This window comes from Echiichthys vipera, assembly GCF_963691815.1.
Source record: "Echiichthys vipera genome assembly, chromosome: 7".
In the NCBI taxonomy this organism is placed as follows: domain Eukaryota; kingdom Metazoa; phylum Chordata; class Actinopteri; order Perciformes; family Trachinidae; genus Echiichthys; species Echiichthys vipera.
In genome coordinates, this window is record NC_139832.1 from 3,612,957 (window position 1) to 3,636,638 (window position 23,682).

General features: G+C 46.6%; 1 protein-coding gene across 1 annotated transcript in view; it reads left to right on the top strand.

Moving 5' to 3' along the window:
- Window positions 1-23,682, top strand: part of cttnbp2 (cortactin binding protein 2) — a 106,729-nt gene that overhangs the window by 42,596 nt on the left and 40,451 nt on the right. The window contains exons 3-5 of the mRNA XM_083915961.1: window positions 8,216-8,446; window positions 15,348-16,788; window positions 23,068-23,373. Coding sequence (XP_083772087.1) covers window positions 8,216-8,446; window positions 15,348-16,788; window positions 23,068-23,373 — 1,978 coding nt within the window. The remainder of the gene's footprint in view (window positions 1-8,215; window positions 8,447-15,347; window positions 16,789-23,067; window positions 23,374-23,682) is intronic.

Sequence of the window (23,682 nt, forward strand, 5' to 3'; positions counted from 1 at the left end):
ACTCAGGAACTCGGTGACATTTTGAACAAAAGAGCGTCACGTTCGCTCAAAAGTGCGATAAAAAATCCTGTTTTGTGTGCCAAGAGGTATCAAGTATAATTTGAACGTCTTAAAGCACGAAGGCAATAGACAAAACAAACACTTTACCAGTCGTGAAAAGTGGCTTGTCAGGCTTTGAGCGCATGATTTGCACTATTGTAACATCCCTCTCTTGCAAAACACCCGTGCTCTTAATGTGTCTGAGTCGATCTGTTCACTCTGTAGTGTCAGTAACTGATTCCCCCGGTGACATTATGGAAAAACAAATGAAAAGACCACAGGAGTAACGAGTAGAACAAACTCTCCCGCAGCAAATTACACTGAACAAACTGAATCAAAGCACCAAAGTGTCCTTGAACGAGGCGCCGCCGTCACAGGGCGCGTCAATTGCAACACCTGCGAGAGCTGCTCCAGCTTCGAGGCGCAGGTTGGACTAAACAGGATCCAGTCGACAGCCACGCCACACTGACCCGACCCCCATGTGACTGAAACGAGAGCCCGCGGAGGGTAGGGTCGATGTATTGACGCGAGCCTCTGCAGTTCAGGCGTTACTGGCAGCACAGCAGCCACTGACAGGAAGTGTAAATTAAAGAGACGGGCGGCAGGAAAAAAAACAAAACACAGCACCACTTACATCTATTTGCACGATAAAACACTTTAGCAGCTGGGATCGTGCCCCCCGAGGCTCTTTTTTCTATTCCAGTCATTCTCTTCCTATACGGTGCAGGTGCGGTCTCCACTGGTGCGTGATTGCGCACAGAATGTGTAACGTAAAAACACATTTATAGGTTGTTAAACCAAATACAGACTGTGTCAAAGTGTGTGTTTTTAACCCTTTAAGTAACAACAGTGCACCAGTGTCTAAATCTGTATCATTGCTTATTGTGATGTAATTTATTGGAGCATCCTCAAAAGCTTCATGTTCCTAAATTCTGTACAACCTCAGCTAAAAGGTCATGTAAGACATTCAATATAATAATGTATTAAAGTATTTAAATTGTGTCATAAAACTGCAAAAATTTGACTTTTTTTCTCGTCAAACTTTACTAAATAAACACAAAATATATTAATCTAAATATTTCTAAATGTAGATGCATAAACTAAATATTTCTAAACACTCTGTGAGTTATTTGAACTGTTTACATTGTTTGTTTTTTGAGATTTGCTTATTTTAATGAGCAGAGTATAAAGGACCCTCAAAGCAACTTCAGTCAAAAGCAACTGGACTGGTGGTTTGTCTAGGAAGACGTTTTCCCTCTCATCAGTTCATGTAGGCATCTGACCAGGCTGGGACTGGACCAGGACCAGGACCAGGCTGGAACGGGTCCAACTAACCGATGATGTCACTGGAACCGTTTGTGCTCCAAGTGCCAACGACCGTCTTTAGAGTGGCAGTCGTTGGTGGGAAGTTGGCTTCGACTTCGTTAGTGCTCTATTGAGTCTGAACGACAGTTCGCTGTCCCTTGACACTTGGAGCACAAAGGGTCCCAGTGACATCATCGGCCTTGTGAGAGGTTAAATACTTGGATCTCCACACCAGTTAGTTGGTCGGGAGTAATAAAGTATTTCTTCTTCTTATATTATGTTTTTTTATTTTTTATGAATCAGTATGATATCGTCATCTGAAAAAGTTCAGTTTCATCGAGTGTCGGCGCAAAGGGCAGAGGCTGATTGAGCGCGGAGGCTCCAGACTGGGTTGCCAGCTATCACAATAGTATAGGTATTGTTATAGTTCCTGTTACTCTTTGGTGCTTGCATCTCTGGAAGTCTGTCTGTCTCTCTTGCCATCTGTCTGTCTTTTCTCTCTGTCTCTCTCCTTCTCTTCCTCTCTCCGGTGCAGACAGATGTGCGTCCTCCACAGAGCTGGGTCTGTCTGACGTTCCTGTCTGTTATAGTGAAGGTTTTCAACGCTACTGTACTCTACGGGGGAATTGTTGGGTCTCTGTGAATCATAAATAAGTCATAGAGTGTGGTCTTTACCTACTCTGTAAAGGGTCCTGAGATAACTTTTGATATGATTTGGCACTGTAAATAAAATTGAACTGAATTGAATTGAAAAGTAAGCATAATGTGCATGGTGGTGTGTGAGGGAGCTTATACTGAGGCCTAGCGGGAGAAAGGGTTAAAAATCTGGAGCTTGTGATGTTTAGAAACTAGAAAGACTGCAGTGACGAACAGTCTGCTGGCACAGAGAAGCGGGGAACTGATGAAGAGTGTCCGTTTGGAACGAGACACCTATCAGACTGAGTGCATATCCCATTACGACCGTCTTTATGCTTCCTGCGGGACGCAACGAGGGACGCTTTTTTAAACCCAAACATTAAGAGGAAGCTCCGTTTTCTCATCTAATTTCTTAATTAGGTGAAGTGTCGCTGTCTTGCTCCAGAGCGCCTAATCAGCAGCTTGTGTTTTTTCAGGTGTTTCCCCCCCCAAACATTTCCAGCTCCAACCCTCTGAAGTTGCGCTGTGAACCGCAGCAGCATCTCTCCAGCACTTCCTCCTCCTCCTCCTCTTGCGATCTCAATGTTTGCTTGTGTGTGTGTTTTCCGGGGCATGAGAGAAAGAGCTCCTCTGTTGGACCCGAGTTTGGCAGACGACCACTGACTTGATATTCACACGCTCATGAATGGAGTCATAATGAGACACTTGAATACATGCTGCTCTTTTCTCCGCCATGCAAAGTTTGGAGGACCCTCTGCTTCTTTCCGCTGAGGGCCTTCTCCGTGCTCTCGCGCTCTCTTTTATATCGGACTTTATCGCTCTTTCCCGTCCTGTCATTTCCCCACCTCTCTCCTCTCGTCTCCCGCTGTTCTGCGTCTCCTCTTGCACTCATCCATCTCCGTTCCTCTGCAACTCTCTCTTCTCTGGCTGCGTTCCCTGAACCCTCTCACCCAAAGCATGCACGCAGCATGCCTGTAAAGGTTGATGCTAATAATACTCAGCTCTCACTCAGAGCCCCCCACCACTGCTGCACTTGTAAATACTATAGTATTACCGTTGCTCCTCTTGTTTATACAATCCCCCCTCCTCTGAACCAGTAGGTAAACATCTTATTGAAACCTTATTAGCTGTTTGGAGGTCTCAGTTGGCTGCGAACTGAAACAAGGACATCTCGCTTTTTTAAATCTGACCTTACCTGCCTCTCTGCTGAACTGAGCCAAAGATATGAAATGTAAAGTATCCTGGAGCTGGCTTGGATCGGACTGATTCCGCGCTATCCTGCCTTGAAGAACGGCTATCCCTGAAACAGTTTATCCTTAGGGCGCACTCGCACTGTCCTTCCGAACCACGCCCCGTGCTTTAGGGTCCTTGTCCCCCCCTCCAGGCCCGTTTGTACTCACACTACCTGGGCCTCGGCAAATGCTTCTTGCTGCCTATACGTCATCACGCCGTAACACGTCACACGCATTGATGACGTCATGGCGATGCGTGGCTTTGTTTCCAGATCTTTCCATAGACCTCAGAGTTTTTGTGCGTCTTGTCGACTGTTTTTGAATCTTTTCATCGACCAAATCTGCAGTAAACACTCCACCTCCGCATCACACCAACGTGAACCTTTCACCGCTATTGTTTGAAATGTCCGCGCATGGTCCCTCCTTCTTTTTTCTATGTCCCAACAGGCGCACAGGAAATGACCTCAGAACCGCCGTAGGCCTCGTGCTCGTGCCCGTACACGTGCGCACGCTCGTGCTCGTACATGTGCAAACGCGCTTTACAAAAGCCCACCTCTCCCAAACGGGCTGTGGACGGCCAGCTGGCCGCAGTTATGCGCGGAGCTGTTGCACTCACACTGGTCAAACGCACTAGGCTTGACCCGAAAAACCTGTTTTGGCCCGGTGCGGAAGGACCGTGATACACGCTTCGGCCAGCTTTCATGAAAAATCGGGAAAGTAGTTTTCCTGCAATCCTGCAACAAACAAACAAACGGACGAACCGAGCCAAAAGCTTCACCTCCATGGCTGATGTACTGAATTGAGTCCATCACATTCTGGGCTTTTAAATTCCTGCCAAAAGTAAATAAATAAATAAATGGATGAAAAATCTTGACCCAAGATCAATTTGTCTGGCTTTTTCCAGCCAGAGTTGTCATGGAAACTTGTAGCCGTCTCCATGACAACTGAGGATACTCCATTAAAAAGTTAATAATTGGAAAAGGGGATTTAGGATGATCAGGTCATTAATGGTTGATATAATAGGTTTTTATAGTTCCTACACACACACACACACACACACACACGCACACACACACACACACACACACGCACACACACACACACGTGCACACACACACACACACACGCACACACACACAGAAAAGTCCTCTTCCTCCTCAGTAGTCAGCTTGGCTCCCTTCTTGCGAGCCACAGGAGTGGTAAATTGAGCCTCACACACGTCAATAAGACTTTCTAAAATGGTTGCAAACAATATAAAGACACCGAATCCAATGAAATGTTTTCTTTTGGAAGCTGCAGTCGCAAAAACATCAATGCAACCAAACCTCTCCTGGTCAAACTCTCCTGTGTACTGTCGGCTTTTCCTCTAATGACAACCAATGGATCTATGGGATCAATGGAGCCTCAGGGAGCTTAGCGTCAGACAGCTGATGAGATCTCCGAGGATTTGGCTCTAACCCGGACGCTGTAATAGGACGACCCTTGACCCTAAAGCGTCCCAACCAGAAAGCTATTGACAGACCTTTTCCAGAGCTCCAAACAGGAAGTGGAACACGTTACGCTGAACAAAGGGGGAAGGTTTACTCGTGCATGTGCGTCAGAATTTGAGACCTTGCTTTACTTAACAAAATGACAAGAGTTGGTTTTGGTGTCTCTGAAAATTGAGATTTAACTCTTTTTTTTTTTACAAAACTGAACAATTAAATGTGCACAACCGCTTCAGACCGCTCTTATTTTGAAATACAAACAAAGACGTGGTAGAAAAAGGGAGTTTCTGAAGACATGGAAAAGCAGAACAATCATTAAAATGCAAGTGTTTAATAATGAGAGAGAATAAAGGAGCGGAAATGTATGAAAGGAAGAAGAGGTTCTTTAAACTTTAAAGGAAAGATAAAAGAGCAAACCAAGGTGACGATACTGCAGCGTTTTAAACGTCTTTCTTATCCTTCGTCACGAAAACTCAGCAAGGAATAAACCTCAACAATATCTGTATTGGTAGAGCAATGTAATTTGCCTGTAAGGTGCTATAAAAGCTTGAGCACGGACTTTGAAAGTGCTTGAAAAGTGCTTGAATTTGACTTTAGAGAGGCCTAATACTGACCCCTGTGAGACTCCACAGTTGAGATTCATGCTCGCCTATCTTTACAAATTGTTGCCTGTTTCTTATATCGCGTCTTACCCGATTCGGCCCAATTTCAAACTAACAATAGCGATAATTTTCCTTTCTTCTACTGCTCTAAAACAACATTGATCTTGGATGTATGTCCCTGTTGGTTCTCACAAAGACAGATCTCTCACACACACACACACACACACACACACACACACACACACACACACACACACACACACACACCTAGCGTCTGTGTTTATATTGGCCTGCTCGCAGGGAACCATCAGCATCGAGAGCTGCCTCAGTGTTCTCGGGCTTCACCATCAATCTTCATGCTCTTCGCTGTGTGTGTGTGTGTGTGTGTGTGTGTGTGTGTGTGTGTGTGTGTGTGTGTGTGTGCGTGTGCATGTGCGTGTGTGTGTGTATTGTACTCCATCTCTTGGCAAAACACCTTCCTGTCGTTCGTTTCGTTCATCCTCTTTGTCTCTGCTGTGTGTGTGTTCTTCGGTCTCTCTCACACACACACACACACACACACACACTTCTGGGCTCTTGTCTTTTCTCGCCTCCATGTTTCCAGTTTATTAAATTATTCCTCCTTCACGTTACTTCTGCTGCTCAATAGATGAAGAATACAGTTAGATACAGTTTGTTCAACATCATGGGAGAGAAAAGCTGCTTGAAGATCAAATAACCTGCAGCTCTGATGGTTTTTATGTCTTATATCCATTTGTGTGAATTAGTTCCTGGATGTTTGGTCGTCTCTCTCACACCACCTCTTATGGTCCGAGGGCTCTGGTGTCTGTGCAGCTGCTGCAGCCAAGTGGCTTTTTGCTCGGGTATAATTTGACCGTTGGATTACCGCGAGTGGTCGCCTTGTTGTGGTCGGAGTGATTAAGAGCGACTCTGACAGGGCTAATGCTACTGAGCGGTTACCAACAGCTTCTGCTCGGAGCAGCGGTTTCGTTCAACGCTGGAGTTTTACAGCGACTTTATCTCCATTTCTCTTCTGTTCAGGGACCAGCACCTTTCTCTGAACCTGGCCAGGGTATGGGTTGTATTTTATGTCTTTTAACACGTTACCACTGACTTCTATCTAGTAAAAAAGGTCAGATGTTCCCTGGTCTGTCATTTTATCCACAATCAGTGCCAAATTCCCCGGCAAATAGGCTTATGGAGACCATAACCCCACCCCTTAACCCTGACCCTAACCCTAACCCACTAGCCGTAACAAAATGCTGAATTAAATCCGCAAAGCTAGAGGCTTATACGTCCGTGGAGCACAGGGATGACCCCCAAAATACTGTCGTGAGTGGAAAAACGTCAGCTAATTCATCCAGACGACCAAATCACCATAACGTAGCTAACGTTACGAAGCAAACAATGCCCCGTCCGTGCAGCGTAGCTAAGTTACGCCTAGCTGCTTGCTAATGTTAGCTAAGCTGGCTGTGGCTCTACTGCGGGGCACGCTGTCTGTTGTTCTGTGGCGCTGGCTGATTTGCAAACAGCGACTTAGCGTCGTTGTAAATATGATTGTTATCCAGTTTACAGCCTTACACCAACACGATGCCCCTCAATTATGTTCAGCCTCGCTGTTTTGGAAGGTACTCGCTCGTGGCTGTCGAGTTTGCGAGCGACAGGACGCTGACTGTCGCTTATAACAAGGGTTTTCTGAACGTTACGCAGAAAATGCTTTAAATGTAGGAAGCAAAAAACTATGATTGAGATTAATGTCGTAATAGTGCTGCTGTAATTTAACTGTAAGCGTTATTGATTATTCTGGATTTGGAGAACGTGCAGTTGTTGCTCAGGGGGGATCTCACCAGTTCCACCAATTGTAGGCGCAGGTTTGGGGAACATAACTCACTTCAATGCAGCTTTATTATCATCATATTTGCAATTAACATAACGTATACTCACACTCGGCATTCCTAGTTCTGCATTTTGCCGATATTTGATGCAACTGAAAGGTGAAAGAAAGGCAGAGTTGAAGGAGAATAACTTAAAAATGCAGCTGTGAATGCGTAAATATACATATAGTGCAAACATAACACCTTAAAGACATATGAATGCACAACCAAAGTAGCGTTTAGATCTTTTGCTCGCTGTTTTCTCGGTTCTTGCTTTGAAGCCGTGTAGCCGTTACGCTGTGTTCAAGTGCTGTTTGGAAAACCCTCCATCTTGGGGTTCGGTTTCATCTGCTTAACGCCGTTCTGTTTACATTCTCCTGCAAGTCAAAGCTTGAAGATGAATGATAAACAGTGGAGGCTGCAGCTGTGCCGCTGAAGGATGGTTTCAGCCGTGGCGGCGGTCTGCAGTGTGTCGAGGCTTGTGTAGTTGAATTATCCACAAAAGGTGGTGTGTTGTAGCAGTTGGCAGGCTGTTAGTTGCGGCCTGGTGTGATACCTGGTTCGGCTGTGACACCCAGTTCAACCTTTCCCTGTGATCATAGCAACGAGCCGCCTGCTCTCACCCTCTCACCTCTGAACAGCTCAGAGGACTCCACCTCCTACCTCCATCTGTCGGTGTAACCCGAACCCTGCTGCAGCTCTGAGTTGTTGTGGAGTCAGGTGGGCGAGCTCACAGAGGATAGGGGTTAGCAAATGGCGGGGGGGTTTAAGGTCCACAGCGTCGCCCAATGGACCGAACTTCCTCCTGAACCGCAACAAGGGCGGGGAGGGAGTTAAAGGCCAGGGGATGAGGATGAGGCAGGGGGCAGGGTGCTGATGCTGCCTGGACTTAACGTAGAGTAGTAGCACCTTTTTAACGACGACCTGGACACATGAGAACATTCACAGGCTTATGAACCAAATGAGTCCAAATCAGTGTTTGTGATCTCTGCATTAAACCAATTAAATAACATTTTTCCCCCCTCCTCTTTTGTCCCCAGGCTCAGAGGAAGGAGGTGTTTCTCCAAGAGCGGTACGGCCACTACAGCCTGACCGACCCTTTCCTGGCACTTCAGAGGGACTTTGAGCGCGGGGTCCCCGGAGGAGACAAAGAGCGGCGGCCCCTGGGCTCCAGCCCCATCTCCGTCCTGGAGGCCGTCATGGCCCACTGCAGGAAGATGCAGGAACGCATGTCGGCGCAGCTCGCCGCCGCCGAGAGCCGCCAGAAGAGGGTAAGAAACCCGGGGAGAGGAGGAGGAGGAAGAGGAGCAGGAGGCGGAGGGTTACTGTTTACTGGATGTTGTTTGAGTTGAGAACAAAATGATTCACACAAAGTGAATTTGCACTAAATCATTGTTAGTGTAGGGGGCGGTGCTGCTTACAAACACACTGCATGGGCAGATACAATTAAATTACAATAGTTGGACCAATAATCTTTATGTTTGTGCAGTTTGGCTGGAGTCCCTTTTTTTTAAGTTTATTTTTTGGCAGTTTCCAAGCATTTATTATATAGGACAGACAGAAAATGGGGTAAGAGAGAGAGAGGGGAGACAGCAAAAGGCTGCAGGTCGGAATCGAACCCACAACCGCTCCCTCGTGGACCTTCAGCCTCTCTACATGGAGCGACTGCTCTAACCACTCAGTGGAGTCTCTTACATATTGTATGTGATGGTAAGCAGAAAAAGGCGTTAATAAGTGCGTTATAATGACTAATAAGGAGCCAATACGGTACTTTCATGCATGCTAATAAGCAACTAGTCAATCGTGACTACGCGTACCTTTTGAAAGGCATAGTTCAGCTTTATTAAAGTGTGGTTGTATGATCCAACGATTATCCACAGTTAGCGCGCCACAGGAGTACTGACACAGAAGCTGCAGCAAAATGTTACTTTAGTCATCTTAAAAAAATACAATATCAGTTCAAGTGTACGCTATATTTTGAATATTTCACAGACGGCCTTTTCCTTCAGCACTACATTGTCTCAATGTATTCCTATGCAGAAGCATAACTGTGCAGCACGCAGCAGAGCATATATTTAAAGTTAAATTCATTGTTTTAGGTGTGTACAATACCTTTTAGATGCACAGCAGTACATTGCTTAGCTTCTGCGTCTGGACTCCTGTCTGCAGCTTCACACGCCGGGATATACCGACCACCATCTACTATAGGTAACACACTGGCTGTGGATAAGTAATTCACTTCAAAAGCGCCGAATTGTCCCATAAAGCGTTACCAACATTTTAACTGCCGGTGGTGCTTGAGGAAATGAACGCTGCTTCAAGGAGAATCCGTTCAACAGATGAGCCAACGCCCCGACTTGGGTACAAAAAGCCACCTCACGTGTGTGACCTTGTTGTTTAACTGCTGTGAGTCCGATTTGAATGAAGGTAAATAAGAGAAGTGTTTACATCAGCATGTGTGAGAAGAGAGAGAGAGAGATTTCGTCCGTCCAACCACAGATTGTGTTTATTTACACACGACTCAAATCTCCAAAGGAAGAAAAACTGTATGTTTGCGTTGTATATTTGAATTCAGAGGGTTGGACTAAAGCTGTGTGTGTTTGTGTTTGTGTGTGTGAACTTAATTCCTATTTTCTGGTGTGTCATTTCTATTTTCTATATTGTGGGTGTGTGTGTGTGTGTGTGTGTGTGTGTGTGTGTGTGTGTGTGTGTGTGTGTGTGTCCCAGGTCTTTTTAGGATTTTGTGGCCCTGATGAACTGGGCAGCCAGATGTCTGCTCAGCCCTGTCCCATCTTCCTCTCTCTCCCTCTCTGTGCTGAGGGATGTGTATGTGTGAAAGTGTTTGGATGATACGCTGGCAGAATGAATAAATAAGATACTGCCTGTGTGTGTGTGTGTGTGTGTGTGTGTGTGTGTGTGTGTGTCCTGTCCCTGAACCCTGTAATAATAACAGAGATGATGTAGTTTAAACGGGACCTTTAAGCACACAGATGAGGATGGAAGGAAGGGAGAGGTAGGAAGTGGTGTGTTGTGACAGGAAAGCTGGTCAAATAGATTCTGAGGCTGCGGTTAAATATCAATGTACTTGTTTTTACATCAGCGAGTTTTGTGACCACATATCACTGCTCTTTCACTTGTGCTGGGCACCGATGGTGAAATGTTTTTATGACCACGGACTGGGCGATTTAAAGCTAAATGACCATTTGTATATCTCACAATGTCGCCTTGAATTCTTAAAGAACACTAGCAAAAACTACCTCTACAGTGAACGGAGACTCAAAGGAGAGAGGAAAGTCGTGATGCACTGAAGAAATGGGGGATCACATTTAATCAGCAGAACAATGCAAGGCTCGTTTTTCCAGTTGCATGCTCAGTAGTTCTCAAGGCGCACTCACACTGTGCCTCTGTACCGTGCCCAAACAGGTTTCACAGGTAAAGTCTGGTTCGTTTGACCAGTGTGAGTGCAACCGTACCGCGCCTAGGAGCGGCACACTTGCCGTCCACGGCCTGTTTGGGAGAGGTGGGCTTTAGTAAAGCCTGTTTGCACGTGTACGAGCACGAGGCCTACGGCGGTTCTGAGGTCATTTCCTGTGCGTCTGTTGGGACATAGAAAAAAGAAGGAGGGACCATGCGCGGACATTTCAAACAATGGCGGTGAAAGGTTCACGTTGGTGTGATGCGGAGCTCTCGTGGTGGCTAAAAACTGCTTAAAGAAACCTTTTACACCTTGACTTCATCTTCTGTTCTTACTACTACTACTATACATGTACAGTCTCACTGGTCAGGGTTATTCAAAGCTCCCATCTCAGTTCTTTGGCCCGTATTTCCACGGAAAATCTGCTGTTTCAGTTCCACTCCTCCTCTATAATCACTGTCACTGTCAATCAGAAACGGAGCTATGCGAGATGACTTTGACCTTAAGAGGTTTTGCTTCATTTGACCCTGAAAATGGTGCGTAGAGGAGAGCCAGCCACCACAAAACAACAGTTTACCCTCTTTGGCTCCAGAATGAATCACCACGTAACCCCTGATTGCACAGCTGTACCTAACTTGTCAGCGGCACGGTACGAACCAGTCCACGAGGGATAAAGGGTATTTATTTGTAACCTACACAACATCAACACAGCTAAAAAGACACATGCCTCGTGTACTCAGAGGGATCTTCTGGTTGCTGGGTAGAGTGAGTTGCACCCGGGTTGTCCGTGCTATCTTTATCCCCCCCTCCATCCGTTTCCACTCTTGCCGTTCTCCTGTGAGTAAGCTGTTGAATTATCCATGAGGTCTTAGGCAAGCTGGAGACAGACAGACAGGCAGGCGGTTATACGTAACACACTGTGAATGGGTTCGTGGGCATAATGAAGACACCCCCACCCAGCCGCTCTTCTCCTCCATGAATCAGTCATGAAGTTGGAGGAAGCCCCCCCCCCACACACACACACACCCACCACCACCAAAGCAACGCTCACAACAGTGACGAAGATTAACTGTGATTGGGTTTTTTTGTGGGTAAACATGCTGCAGAAGTGTTGTGAGGCTGAATTCGGAAGCAAGGTCACAATGAAATTCCTTTTTTCTTAAAATAGTCCTCAGGCCTCCTCCGCCTTCCCCTTCTTCCTCCTCCTCTCATCCCCGATTCTCCACAGGAGCTGAATAACTGGCTTTATTTTGTAGCCATGCTTTAGCCGACGCCTCGCTGCTGCAGCTTTTCAGGAGTAAAAAAAGACCTTTAAGTGGGGTTTGTAGGGTTGCTTGAAATCTGTGAATTCTTGTTTTCATGGTTTAAAACGTAGAAATAAAAGAAGTTGGAGAGCCTGAAATGAAAATGTGAAATATGTAGTTCACCACAGCTGTGAGTCGCTGGAAAAGCTTGAAAATAGACCTTGAAAGTGCTTGAATTTGACCATGGAGAAGGTGTACGAACCCTGTTTAAAGGGGAAAGATTCTACTTCTAAGCCTTTTTTAAATGTTTCATTAAGCAGTGGGGAGGAAGCACCGGTGTTACCTGAGGTGCCTCCAGTGCATCTCCACCAATAATGAGTTTAACGTTGTTATTATTTAATTCTGTAGACCAGGGGTGTCAAAGTGATCCAGTAAAGAGTCGCTGTGGCTGCAGGTTTTCATTCCAACCAAGCAAGAACACTCCTGACTCGACTCATTCAATCACCTGAACTGTCTTCACACAGTTGATTTGTTGGACCAGGTGTGTTTTTGATTGGTTGGGATGGAAACCTGCAGCCACAGCGGAGCTTTACCCGATCAGTTTCACACCCATGCTGTAGACAGTGGCAGAATGAGCCTGTGCCTCATGGACGACACACTCAGTAAAGAAGGTCAAACACTTCAAATACGCTGAATTAAATCATACCAAACAAAGACAATAGTCTCGCTGGAGGTCGGTCTGAATGCAAAGTAGGATTCGAACTCTGAAACACGAACAGGGTCATGTCTGCAGGGCCCTTCAGTAAAAGAGCTCATTCTGTAAATACCTCCTAGCGTTGTGACAAGTTAACAGTTAATGCTGCAAGTGTAGTAGTTGTAAAAATCCGCTGGACGGCGTTGTGCTGATGGACTGAGATCTGGACCAAAAAAAAGGTCCAAAGCTTTTAAGTTTGCTTGATTCAAACAAGGAGAAACATCCCTCCGTCTGCAGTTACACCTGAGGGCGCACTCCCACTGTGCGTCCGTCCCGTGCCCCGTGCTTTAGGGTCCTTGTCCCCCCCTCCAGGCCCGTTTGTACTCACACTACCTGGGCCTCGGAGAATGCTTCTTGCTGCCTATACGTCATCACGCCGTAACACGTCACACGCATTGATGACGTCATGGCGATGCGTGGCTCTGTTTACAAATCTTTCCGTAGACCTCAGAGTTTTTGTGCGTCTTGTCGACTGTTTTTGAATCTTTTCATCGACCAAATCTGCAGTAAACACTCCACCTCCGCATCACACCAACGTGAACCTTTCACCGCCATTGTTTCAAATGTCCGCGCATGGTCCCTCCTTCTTTTTTCTATGTCCCAACAGGCGCACAGGAAATGACCTCAGAGCCGCCGTAGGCCTCGTGCTTATACACGTGCGCACGCTCGTGCTCGTACATGTGAAGACGTGCTTAACAAAAGCCCAACTCCCCCAAACGGTCCGTGGCCGGCAAGCGGGCCGCAGCTAGGCGCGGAGCGGTTGCACTCACACTGGTCGAACGAACTAGGCTTTACCCGTAAAACCTGTTTGGGCACGGGACGGATGGACAGTGTGAGTGCGACCTAAGAGGAAGTTATTGTAGCTGCTAGCTCCTGTTTTGAGAAGACTTGTTCTACTTGGCTGCTCTCACTGCGTAACTGTACGTGTGGCAGTTTTCATGCACTTACCTGATTTAAATCGGCTCTAATGGTTCGCGCATTCGTACCTAACCGTCATGCAGCTGCAATCAGAAGACACAGTGTTTAGATTGATGTTTGTGACGCGGAATAAAAAGTTCATGGGCACAAGTTCTGCTCTGAAACGTTACACAGCAACATTCACATTCACTGAGGTTAGCACAGCAAGGAGATAATAGGATTGGCGTGCAAGGGTTTAAAACGTTGCTTATTTTAATAAAGTAATATAAAGAAATAGAGTTTCCTCAGTCTCTGACCTTTTGGCTCTACTGTCTGAAAAGACATCCAAACGTGCCCTCATGCTTTTGTTTTATCTCTGCTGTATCCAACTCTTGCCGAACTCTGTTTCCACCTCTTTAATAATGAGGTTCTGCTTTAAAAGATCGAGTTTATGGCGTGTTTTGAAGCTGAAGTTGTTCGACCATCCAACAAGCAGCCCTTTTTAGAGATGAAGAGCTTTTTCAGAAGCTTTTCCATCAGTGCATTTGAGTCATAGCGTCATCAGTTTGTTATACTTCTTCTAAATGTGTTCTCCCGAGGCATTAGGCCAACTTACAACAGATGTAATCCTCACCCAATTAGCAGCTAGTCGTAGCACCTTCCCTTTGAGTAACGACTGGCGCTCCCCCTCGCTCCTCCTCAGCATCAGCCGGGGGTGATATGAACTCCCTGGGGGGGGGAGGTGGAGAAGGACACCGGGGAAGGGAGGAGGGTCTGTTTTTTCAGGAGTGGTGACTCTTTTGTTTGAGGCTCGTTAGAGCGATGGGGGCTTGGAAATTGGGTGGAGAGCCCCGGTTAAGCCTCGTTACCCTCTGTGAAGCCGGCTCCGAGCTAACAATAGCAGCACTGCTCCAGATATAGAGGCCGGAGCTTTGACAAGTCATCGAAATTCAACCGTACGCGGGGACGCTGTGTCTTTCTCTGAATACAGAAATTAGACCTCACCCCCAATAGTGTCTTTTTGTGTTAATATCTGCTTATCCATCTATTTCGTCTGGCTCATTTGATCGATCTCTTGAATTACCACGGTTGCATTTTCTGTCTAATACTCAATTACAGACTGTACAAAACGCTGTGTTTTATCCAAAGTTTTCTGTGTTATTCAGGCGATGCATGATATTTACAGGATGCACGTGATGCGCGGAGGTTGGCAGTATGTCACAGGTGGCATGATGTATGAGAAATATGTCAGTGGGAGGTATTGTGTGTGTGTGTGTGTGTGTGAGACATACATGTGAGGCTCACCGAGCATGTACAGTATGTGCGGTCTGCACACGGGGCTGCTGCTCTGATTGATTGCAGATGGTCTGTGTTAAAAAGGGGAGGAAAGAGATATGAGCGGATGATGTCAGTGTGATGTCAGTGTGTCACATGTGCGTCACATTCGTTTGGTAATTCTGCAGCTGAAGCCAACTGACAACTTATTCATGCTCTCGCTCGTATCCACTCGTGTGTAATGCCGATGATAGGGCTGTAACAGTGATTTATTATCAATGACTTTGTTGTTGAGTTTATAAAGTATCAGATGATTGAACTTGTAACAATATAAAGCAGAAAATTCTGATGTTAAATAAGCTGGAAACAGCAAGTTTGAAAGACTAAATTGTTTGAATACATTGGTTTTGAAAATTGTTGACCTATGGTTGATTAATCAAATGATCGACTCGTCACTTCAGCACTAGATAAAGGTTGTCTCTAAAGTAGATCTACCAAGCATTATAATCTCTTGGTACCTGTTTTGGGTGTATGTTGCATTGATCTGTGCTACTGTCTTCTGACGTTGTGTGTATTTGTCTTCCCAGTTGGAGATGGAGAAGCTGCAGCTTCAGAGTCTGGAGCAGGATCACCGCAAGCTGACGGCGCAGCTGAAGGACGAGCGTGAGAAGAACAAGCACATCGTCATGATGTTGGTGCGCGAGTGCAAGCAGCTCGCCACGCGGGTGGTCGAGGAGTCGCAGCGCTTTGACGAGCTCCAGGCTCGCCTGGACGAGGAGGGTCGCACCTCTGGCCGGCTGCAGGAGGAGCTGAGCACCGAGCGGCAGCGTAGCCAACAGATGGAGGCCAAGATGGAGAAGCAGCTGTCGGAGTTTGACACAGAACGGGAACAGCTGCGTGCCAGGCTGGGCCGCGAGGAGGTTGAGAGCCAGAGTCTGCGGCAGCAGGTGGAGCAGCTCAGGACTGAACATGGCGTTGGGAAGGATGCTGCCGCTAACGCCCTGCCTGCTGCTGCTGCTGCTGCTGGAGCAGAACCTGCTGCTGCCACCACCACACCACCCAAACCTAAAGCTCTGACGTCTGTTTCCGTAGCCACAGAGCCCATCAGCTCTCGAACAGCGTCTTGCCAAACGGACCTGCCCCCCACTGAGGTGGAGGGTCCCAAGAAGAACCCCCTCACTATACCCGTCAAACCAACCCCTGCCAACTACGTGGGCCTGAGTCTTCCAAAGACGAGTGGTCGGGGGATCGTCCACAGCAGCTCAGGAGGACTGACACAGACAGAGAACGGCTCAGAGGGCCAAGCCCCCCACGGCTTACCCAGCGGAGTCAGCCCCCGTGTCCAGGCAGCCCGCTACAAGTTCCAGGAACAGGACCAAAATGGCACGTCGTCCCAGAGTCCTCCGGCCCGGGACCTCTCCCCCACCAACCGCGACAACTTTGCAGCCAAGCAGCAAGCACGCCACACCGTCACGCAGGTCCTTTCGCGCTTCACCAGCCCTCCAGCGGGAGGCGGTGGGCCCTTGCGTCCAGGCCTGCCCCACTCCGCCTCAGAGGGAGGCCCTTTTTCCGGCCGCCTGAGCCATCCCATCGGCCTCAAGTCGCCAACGGTGGCCAGGATCGACCGGGGAAACCCTCCCCCTATCCCTCCCAAAAAGCCAGGGCTTTCCCAGACCCCCTCCCCTCCTCATCCACCCATCAAGGGGGTGGGAGACAGCAGCCGCTCCCCCGGGGCCGGGCTCAAACCGGCCACGCCCCAGCTGCCGCCCAAACCCGCCCTGGACCTGGTCCCAGCCCTGACGGCCTCTCAGGTGGGTGCCTGCCCCCTCTCCCGCTCCCCGGGGCCCGGCCGGGGCCCTCAGCGCCAGCCGGCAGCAGCATGTGCAGAGTGCCCCCCCGTCATCAGCCCTGCCACCACTGTCAGTAGCCCCTCTTCCATAAACCCCCCCTCCACATCCTCCTCCATTAGTGCTTCATCCTCCCGTAGCCCCCGAGCCTCAGCAGGCAGCCCCCTGGCAACAGCATCAGGTAAAGGGGCTTCTCCATGCTCCCGTCTCCCTCCAGTTCTCCCCACTGCCTCTTTTCTTCAACTTGTCTTTTCACTGCGTTCGCCTAGCATAGCATAGCGTAGCATAGCGTAGCATAGCGTAGCATAGCGTTCAGGTCACAGGGAAACTAGTCTAACCACAGGAATGCAACGCAGAATAGCTGACAGGTCGATCCAGCTGGTGTCACTGACTCTGTCCCTAAATTACCTCACTGCACTCTCTCTCTCTACTCATCTCTCCTCCCTTTACGCCCTTTAATATGTCCTCCCTCTGGGCGCCTTTCATCTCCCCCGTTGTCACGTTAGCCCCCGTCGGTATCAGTATCAGCCGACACTGACAACATGTCGCTAACATGCGCCTGACTGTTGCTCAGAGACTTAGAGGTTAGCCGCCCCACAGTAGGAGCAGCATGTCAGGGGGAGTTGAGGCAAAGCAGATGTTTCTACCCCCCCCCCCCCCCCCTCTCTCTCTCTCTCTTGTATTCGGATTTGGTTTGTAGGTCTTCCCACCAGTAACCCCCCCCCCCTGTCCTTTCTGAAGCTGATGCCAGAGGCTGCTCTCTCCTCCTCCCCTTCCCTTTTCCATCCTCCATTAGCATGCCACTCCTCTACTTCCTGCACCCTTCCTGTTTCAGCTTCCATTAACTCGTCCCCTCTCTGTGTCATTTCGATATAAGCATTTATATTTACTTGTGATGTTTAGTTTTCCACTTTGTCACAACTTTGGTGTTATTTTTCATAGTTTTTGGGCATCTTTAAATGTGTTACAAGGTTCCTACAGTCATGAAACACCCGGGAAAGTCGTTTTCCCCTGGAAAAGTTATGGAAAATATTGTTTTTTGTAAAGTTTTGGAAATGAAGTGGCAATATCTCTAAAGTTGCATCTGATATATATATACGATCTTAAGCAAGCATATATTATGGACAGTAGTATGCATATTAATCAAAGGCAAATTGGTTTGTAGCCGCCGCAGTCGTGTGAGATGCTACTTCAGCGCAACAGTCTGAGTTTGACGCCACAAAGACATCCAGAGTCCCCAAAGCGTAGAGATACTATCCTGACTCCGCACATCCATCTGGGAACTCTCAGTTGGAGATCTTCTGGGAAGGGGCAGAACAAATGGTTGCTGATTGGATAAACCACCTGCCTATCACCACCTATGTTGGTGATAGGCAGGTGGCCAGATTGTCCTCCGGTGAGAGAAAGTGTGCCTATAGCTATGTTTCCATCCGCACGCCGTCTGATAAGAGCTTGATATGTCGCTATTAGCTGAAAGTTAAACCGAAGATGATAAATAAACCATTTGTTTTTCATCGTCTTTCTTGAATAACATACACTTTAACAATGGTTCGATCTTGAATAGCTCAAAAAAGATGTCAACCGGATTATTCAACTGCAACTATTCTGTTTTTCTCACCGTTCCGGTTCCTATGGCAGCACTACACCTACGGCACTTTTAATCATTTGTAGGTAGAAGGCGTGACCTATTTTTGCCTTTCATTTCACCCTGTTTGCTTGAATGTTTTGCGAATTCAGTGCAAAAAATGAATGGAAAGCCCTTTTTAAAAGTGTCTGAAATCTATTTCGATACACCAATTTGATCGCAAAACAGCACATGGCGTCATTACGCACAGGTTTATACGCACTTTTAAAGCCGCCAGATGGAAAACGCACTTTCACCGGCTTTATGAGCACACCTTTTTAGCTTGGACTTCAGATATTTCGATCGACAAGCGGATGGAAACATCGCTTTTGTCCGCACATTCGGGGTAGCTCCATATAGATTTTAAGAGACTCTTAGGGCGTGATCACACTGTCCTCCCGGACCACGACCCGGACTTTAGGGTACTTGTCCCCGCTCCCTCTCCCCCCCGCGCCCCAGCCCCGTTTGTACTCACACTGCCTGGGCCTCGGCCAATACTTCTTGCTGTCCATACGCCTTCAAGCCGTAACACGTCACACGCATTGATCGCGTGTGTGGCTTTGTTTACAAATCTTTCCATAGACCTCAGAGTTTTTGTGCGTCTTGTCGACTGTTTTTGAATATTTTCATCCGACCAAATCTGCAGTAAACACTCCACCTCCGCATCACACCAACGTGAACCTTTCACCGCCATTGTTGTTGTTGTTAAATGTCCGCGCATGGTCCGTCCTTCTATTTACATGTCCGAACAGGCGCACATAACGCTACTGCCGTAGGGCTCGTGCTCGTGCTCGTACACGTGCGCACGCTCGTGCTCGTACATGTGCAAACGGCTCCGCTAAAGCCCACCTATTTCAAGCGGGCCGTGGAGGGCCAGCTGGCCCCAGTTGAGCGCGGAGCGGGTGCGCTCACACTCCTTAAAGGTACTAGACTTTAGCTGAAAAACCGGTTTTGGCCGCGGCCAAAAGGACAATGTGAGCACGCTCTTACTGGCAGAAGTCTCAACAAACGGCACATGAATGTAGTGAAACCGTCACTAAAGAGTAAACTTCAGTGTCGCAGCTGAGAGAAGTCATTTAGTTTGGTCGTGGAAGTTTAGTTAAAGGTTGTGAAGAAGTCACGGAAAAGTCGTTGAACGTCATGGGTGAAAAAGTGTACGAACCCCGCCGTCGTAGTAACGCCGTTCACTATCACCTCGGGCGGTTTTAAACAAACCCTCCCGACCGCAGCACCTCCAACGTCCAAATCCGATAAATTATGATGCAGTTTTAGAGAAATTCTGCCACTTCCCAAACTCATTTATCACGATTTCAAAGCAGCAGATCCAAACGTGATCTCACCTGTCGACAGCCAGACGTGTTTGCGGCTTTTGCACTTTTGTGTGTGTGTGGTGTGTGTGTATGTGTGTGTGTGTGTGTGTGTGTGTGTGTGTGTGTGTGTGCAACCACTGCCGTTATTGAAGTCCTTGAGAATCTCCGCTGCACTGTTTTGACTCTCTTCTCTTTCTTATTCTGCCTTTTTTTCCCAAACTCATTGTTTAATGTCCACAGGTCAGATGCAGCCTTTTAAAACGACGTAGCGTCCTTCGCCTTTTTAGCGTGTCGAGTTAGCATTGTTAGCAAAAGTCGTTTGGTGTAATATAACTTTCCTGTTCTTTACCTCGTCACTTTGTCTGTTTAACAAATAACGCTGTATGACTGCATCAGCATCCTTCTACGTAACGTGTCTTTGTGTGTGTGAATATCGTGGGTGTGCGATTGTTCTGAAAGATGAATGCTATCCATGCGCTAGCTGTTAATCTGATGCGGTGACAGACTTTTTTGTCCCGGTTGCAGCAGCGGGTGTCACATGATGTTGGTTTAAGAGACTATAGCTATGTTTCCAACAAGGAAAGCCTGATTTATGCAACATTTTATCCATAAGAACATGGTGAAAATGATAATTTTTAATGCCTGTTGACAGGGTTTTCTGATTTATGGAGTGATACAAAGAAAGATCCAAAATCCCCCTCTGTAAAAACCTTTGACTCTAAACTCCTTGTTCTGCAAATTAATGCAAATTTGCATTATTTAAATATAACATTTCAGGAAACTTGCAATGCAACAAATTATCGTCTCAATGCAGGTAATTAACTGGGGAAGTTTCGTGGTGATATTTTATATTTTTGACCCTTTTTTTTACACCTATGCTGTTTCTCTTTTAAAGCCAGATAATCTCCCCGGTTGAGTAAATAAAGAAGTAGAGCTTTAACCACAGTGTTGCAGTACAAAACCTCAGTATGTCACTTTAACCGTCTACCCGCTTCTCTCCGTAATCCTCCCGTAATCCGACTGATGCGTTCACAACATAAAAGCAAAACCACCACGTGGGATTTAGCCAAGAATAGCTTCAGGCTACAGCAACAGAAACCAACCAGGTGCCTTTTTATTCTTCTTTTTTTTAGAGGTTTAATATTTGATTTACCTCCATGACTGCACCTGCGTTTTAGTAGCAGAGCAGTTCACACATTTTTGGATGTTTGGTTTGGTTAGGTCCCTGCTGAAAGGGCAACTTTAGCTAGTTAGCTTAGCTAGCCGGTGTTTCAAATTGAGCTAGCAACTTAAGCTAGTTAGGTTAGCTAGCTGGTGTTTCGAGTTGAGCTAGCTTCAGCAGTTTGACTAAAGATGACTTAATGCTGCATGCTAAGCACTGTGACATGGGACTTCTCCTACATGGAGTTTACCTGCTCCGACTTCGAAGCGTTCCAGACCATTTAAGTCGAACGTAAACCGAAAACATGGACGACCGCAATCAGATACGTTAATAAACATATTGTCCAGCAGTGGATCACATTGGTTGACACTAGACCGTATATGTAAAAGCTCTGCGTATGGTATGAAATGGAACTTGGTACAATATTACAAAGGGCCTTCAGTTTTGCTGTGACACTTAAAAATATACTGTAATAGTAAATTATAAGAGTCCGCAAACTAATGTAGCCTGTCAATGCTGCTTAACCAACCAGACCCGACATCCACCACCACTTCCACCACTATCAACACTACATGCTAAGAGATTATGACTCATATTTTCACGCCAGAATATTCAAAACAACTTAAAATGTCAGTATCTAATATAACACTGCATGCAGGGAAGTAACGTTTACAGCCTGTTCTTTGACGTTTTATCGCTCACAAATTGTGTCTCCACGGGCGCCGCCGTTGTTCTCCGGCTTATCTTGGTGAGGTCTGGGTCGGTTGAGCTCCCCCGTGTTTGCGAGTTGTGTTCCAGTGCACTTTTCCCAGTTGGAGGTCCGAATGTTCCGACCTCCCACGGCACTGGAACGCAGCATTTGTCTCATCAATAAATAAATACAGGAAAAAAATAAATGCATTCATAAAAAAGTATATGTTATTTGTCTGTGCATGGTGCTTTTGTCTGTTTGAAGGCTCGTGTGTTTAAATGTGTTATACGTTACACATGTTTATTTTATAGCTGCTTTATCACTTGCTTCCATGTGTATGTGTTGTTTTCACTAACACTTGTGTTGTTTTATTTGTTGTGGGTCCATGTTTTTGTGTTGCTGCATTCTCCTGTATGCTTTTTAATGTTTTCTTAAATGTCATCGACCCGACAGGGACAGCAGATGAAATTTAACCTGCGTGGATAAATCAGACACATTTACACGTGTGACTTTGTTGCTCTTGTTAATTAATGTGCGTTGTCCCTTTTTAAATAAAGTAATCAATAAATCAAGGAATAAACACTGAGATAAATTAATAAATAAATGCAAAAATATATAAATAAATTATTAAATATATGCTGAATTTAATAAATACATAAATAAATGCATGAAGAAATGTATAAATAAATGAAACAATAAATTAATTAATTAATGCTTTACATTTATTTTGACATTTTTGTTCACCTACATTTATTTATTTTAGTGTCCATATGTTAATGATGTAGAAGGTCCCATTTATTCATGCATGCATTTTTATATATTCATGTATTTATTTATTCCTGTATTTATTTATACATTTATTTAAGCTTTTATGGAGACTTAAGTCATGTTTAGTCATCCATACGATGGAACGTACTGTACCTTACCTCTTGATATGACTAATGAAGGAGACATTTCAACATGTTTTACGTTCTCCGCAACGTCAAATGCTCAGTGTATGTTTCTTTCTGCAGACATTGATTTTTCCAAAGTGGCTGAACTGATTTTTACCATTCAAACTGCATTTGAACCGTGACGTTAGCCCACACCAATCACTTACATGTCCGTTCATATGAAGACACATGGGGATGTAGCTCATAGCTTAGGAGCTAAGTAGCTAATCTGCTGCCCTTCAAAATAAAAGCTCTATCTTTGCCTGTTAGCTAGCTGTTCTGAGACTTTTCTCTTGTGTTTCTTCTTAAATATTGAATCTTCTAACTCTATAATATTATATGCTTATATATATTATGTCTTATGTTCTTAAGTCTAAGATATCCTCAAAATTCAGCCTCACACATCTGGTATTCTTCAAACGTTGGTGTCTCCACTAGAATTTGAAATGCACACATGGGGGTTTGAACCATGTTTGGCTGCACAACATGAGCTCGTACTCACTACAATTTAAATTTAAACCACACAACCTCCCGCCTGCTGCTGCTGCTACGGACAAAAGAGACTGTATGTGTGGAACTGACGTGTGCTCTCCTTCCCTTCCAACCCGTCCACCTTCTCACACCCTCGCTCTCCCACCCTCAGCACTTCTAGAAGCTTCCACTTCCTCCTCCTCCTCCTCCTCCTCCTCCTCCTCCTCCTAGTTTAACCTGTGCCGCTCCTGCTCCTCCTTCCCCCTGCAGGCTGGTGTCCCTCCGTAGTCTCCTCTCTAAGCGGCGGAGGGCCTGCTGCCCTGGACGGCGGGCGCCCCCTGCTCCCCCAAGCTGCTTCCCAGGGAAATGTCACTTTATTGTCAATGCTGCTTAACCAACCAGACCCGACCACCACCACCACCAACGACACTACTACAAACACCTCCACGTCCACCAACAACGCCTCTACCACTGCCATGGAGGAGAAGCCCAATCATCTTGACCAAGACGACCACCTCTACCACAACCACAACCTAACCTCTGCCTTGTTTGCTGCTGCTCAGAATGGACACACAGGTAAATGACTTTTGATTCATAAATACTGATCAATAGTGGTCAAATTAAAGGTGTTGTAAGGAGGAATGCTGCCATCTCATTGCCTTAGGGCGCACTCACACTGTCCGTCCCGTGCCCCGTGCTTTAGGGTCCTTGTCCCCCCCTCCAGGCCCGTTTGTACTCACACTACCTGGGCCTCGGAGAATGCTTGTTGCTGCCTATACGTCATCACGCCGTAACACGTCAGACGCATTGATGACGTCATGGCGATGCGTGGCTTTGTTTCCAGATCTTTCCGTAGACCTCGGAGTTTTTGTGCGTCTTGTCGAC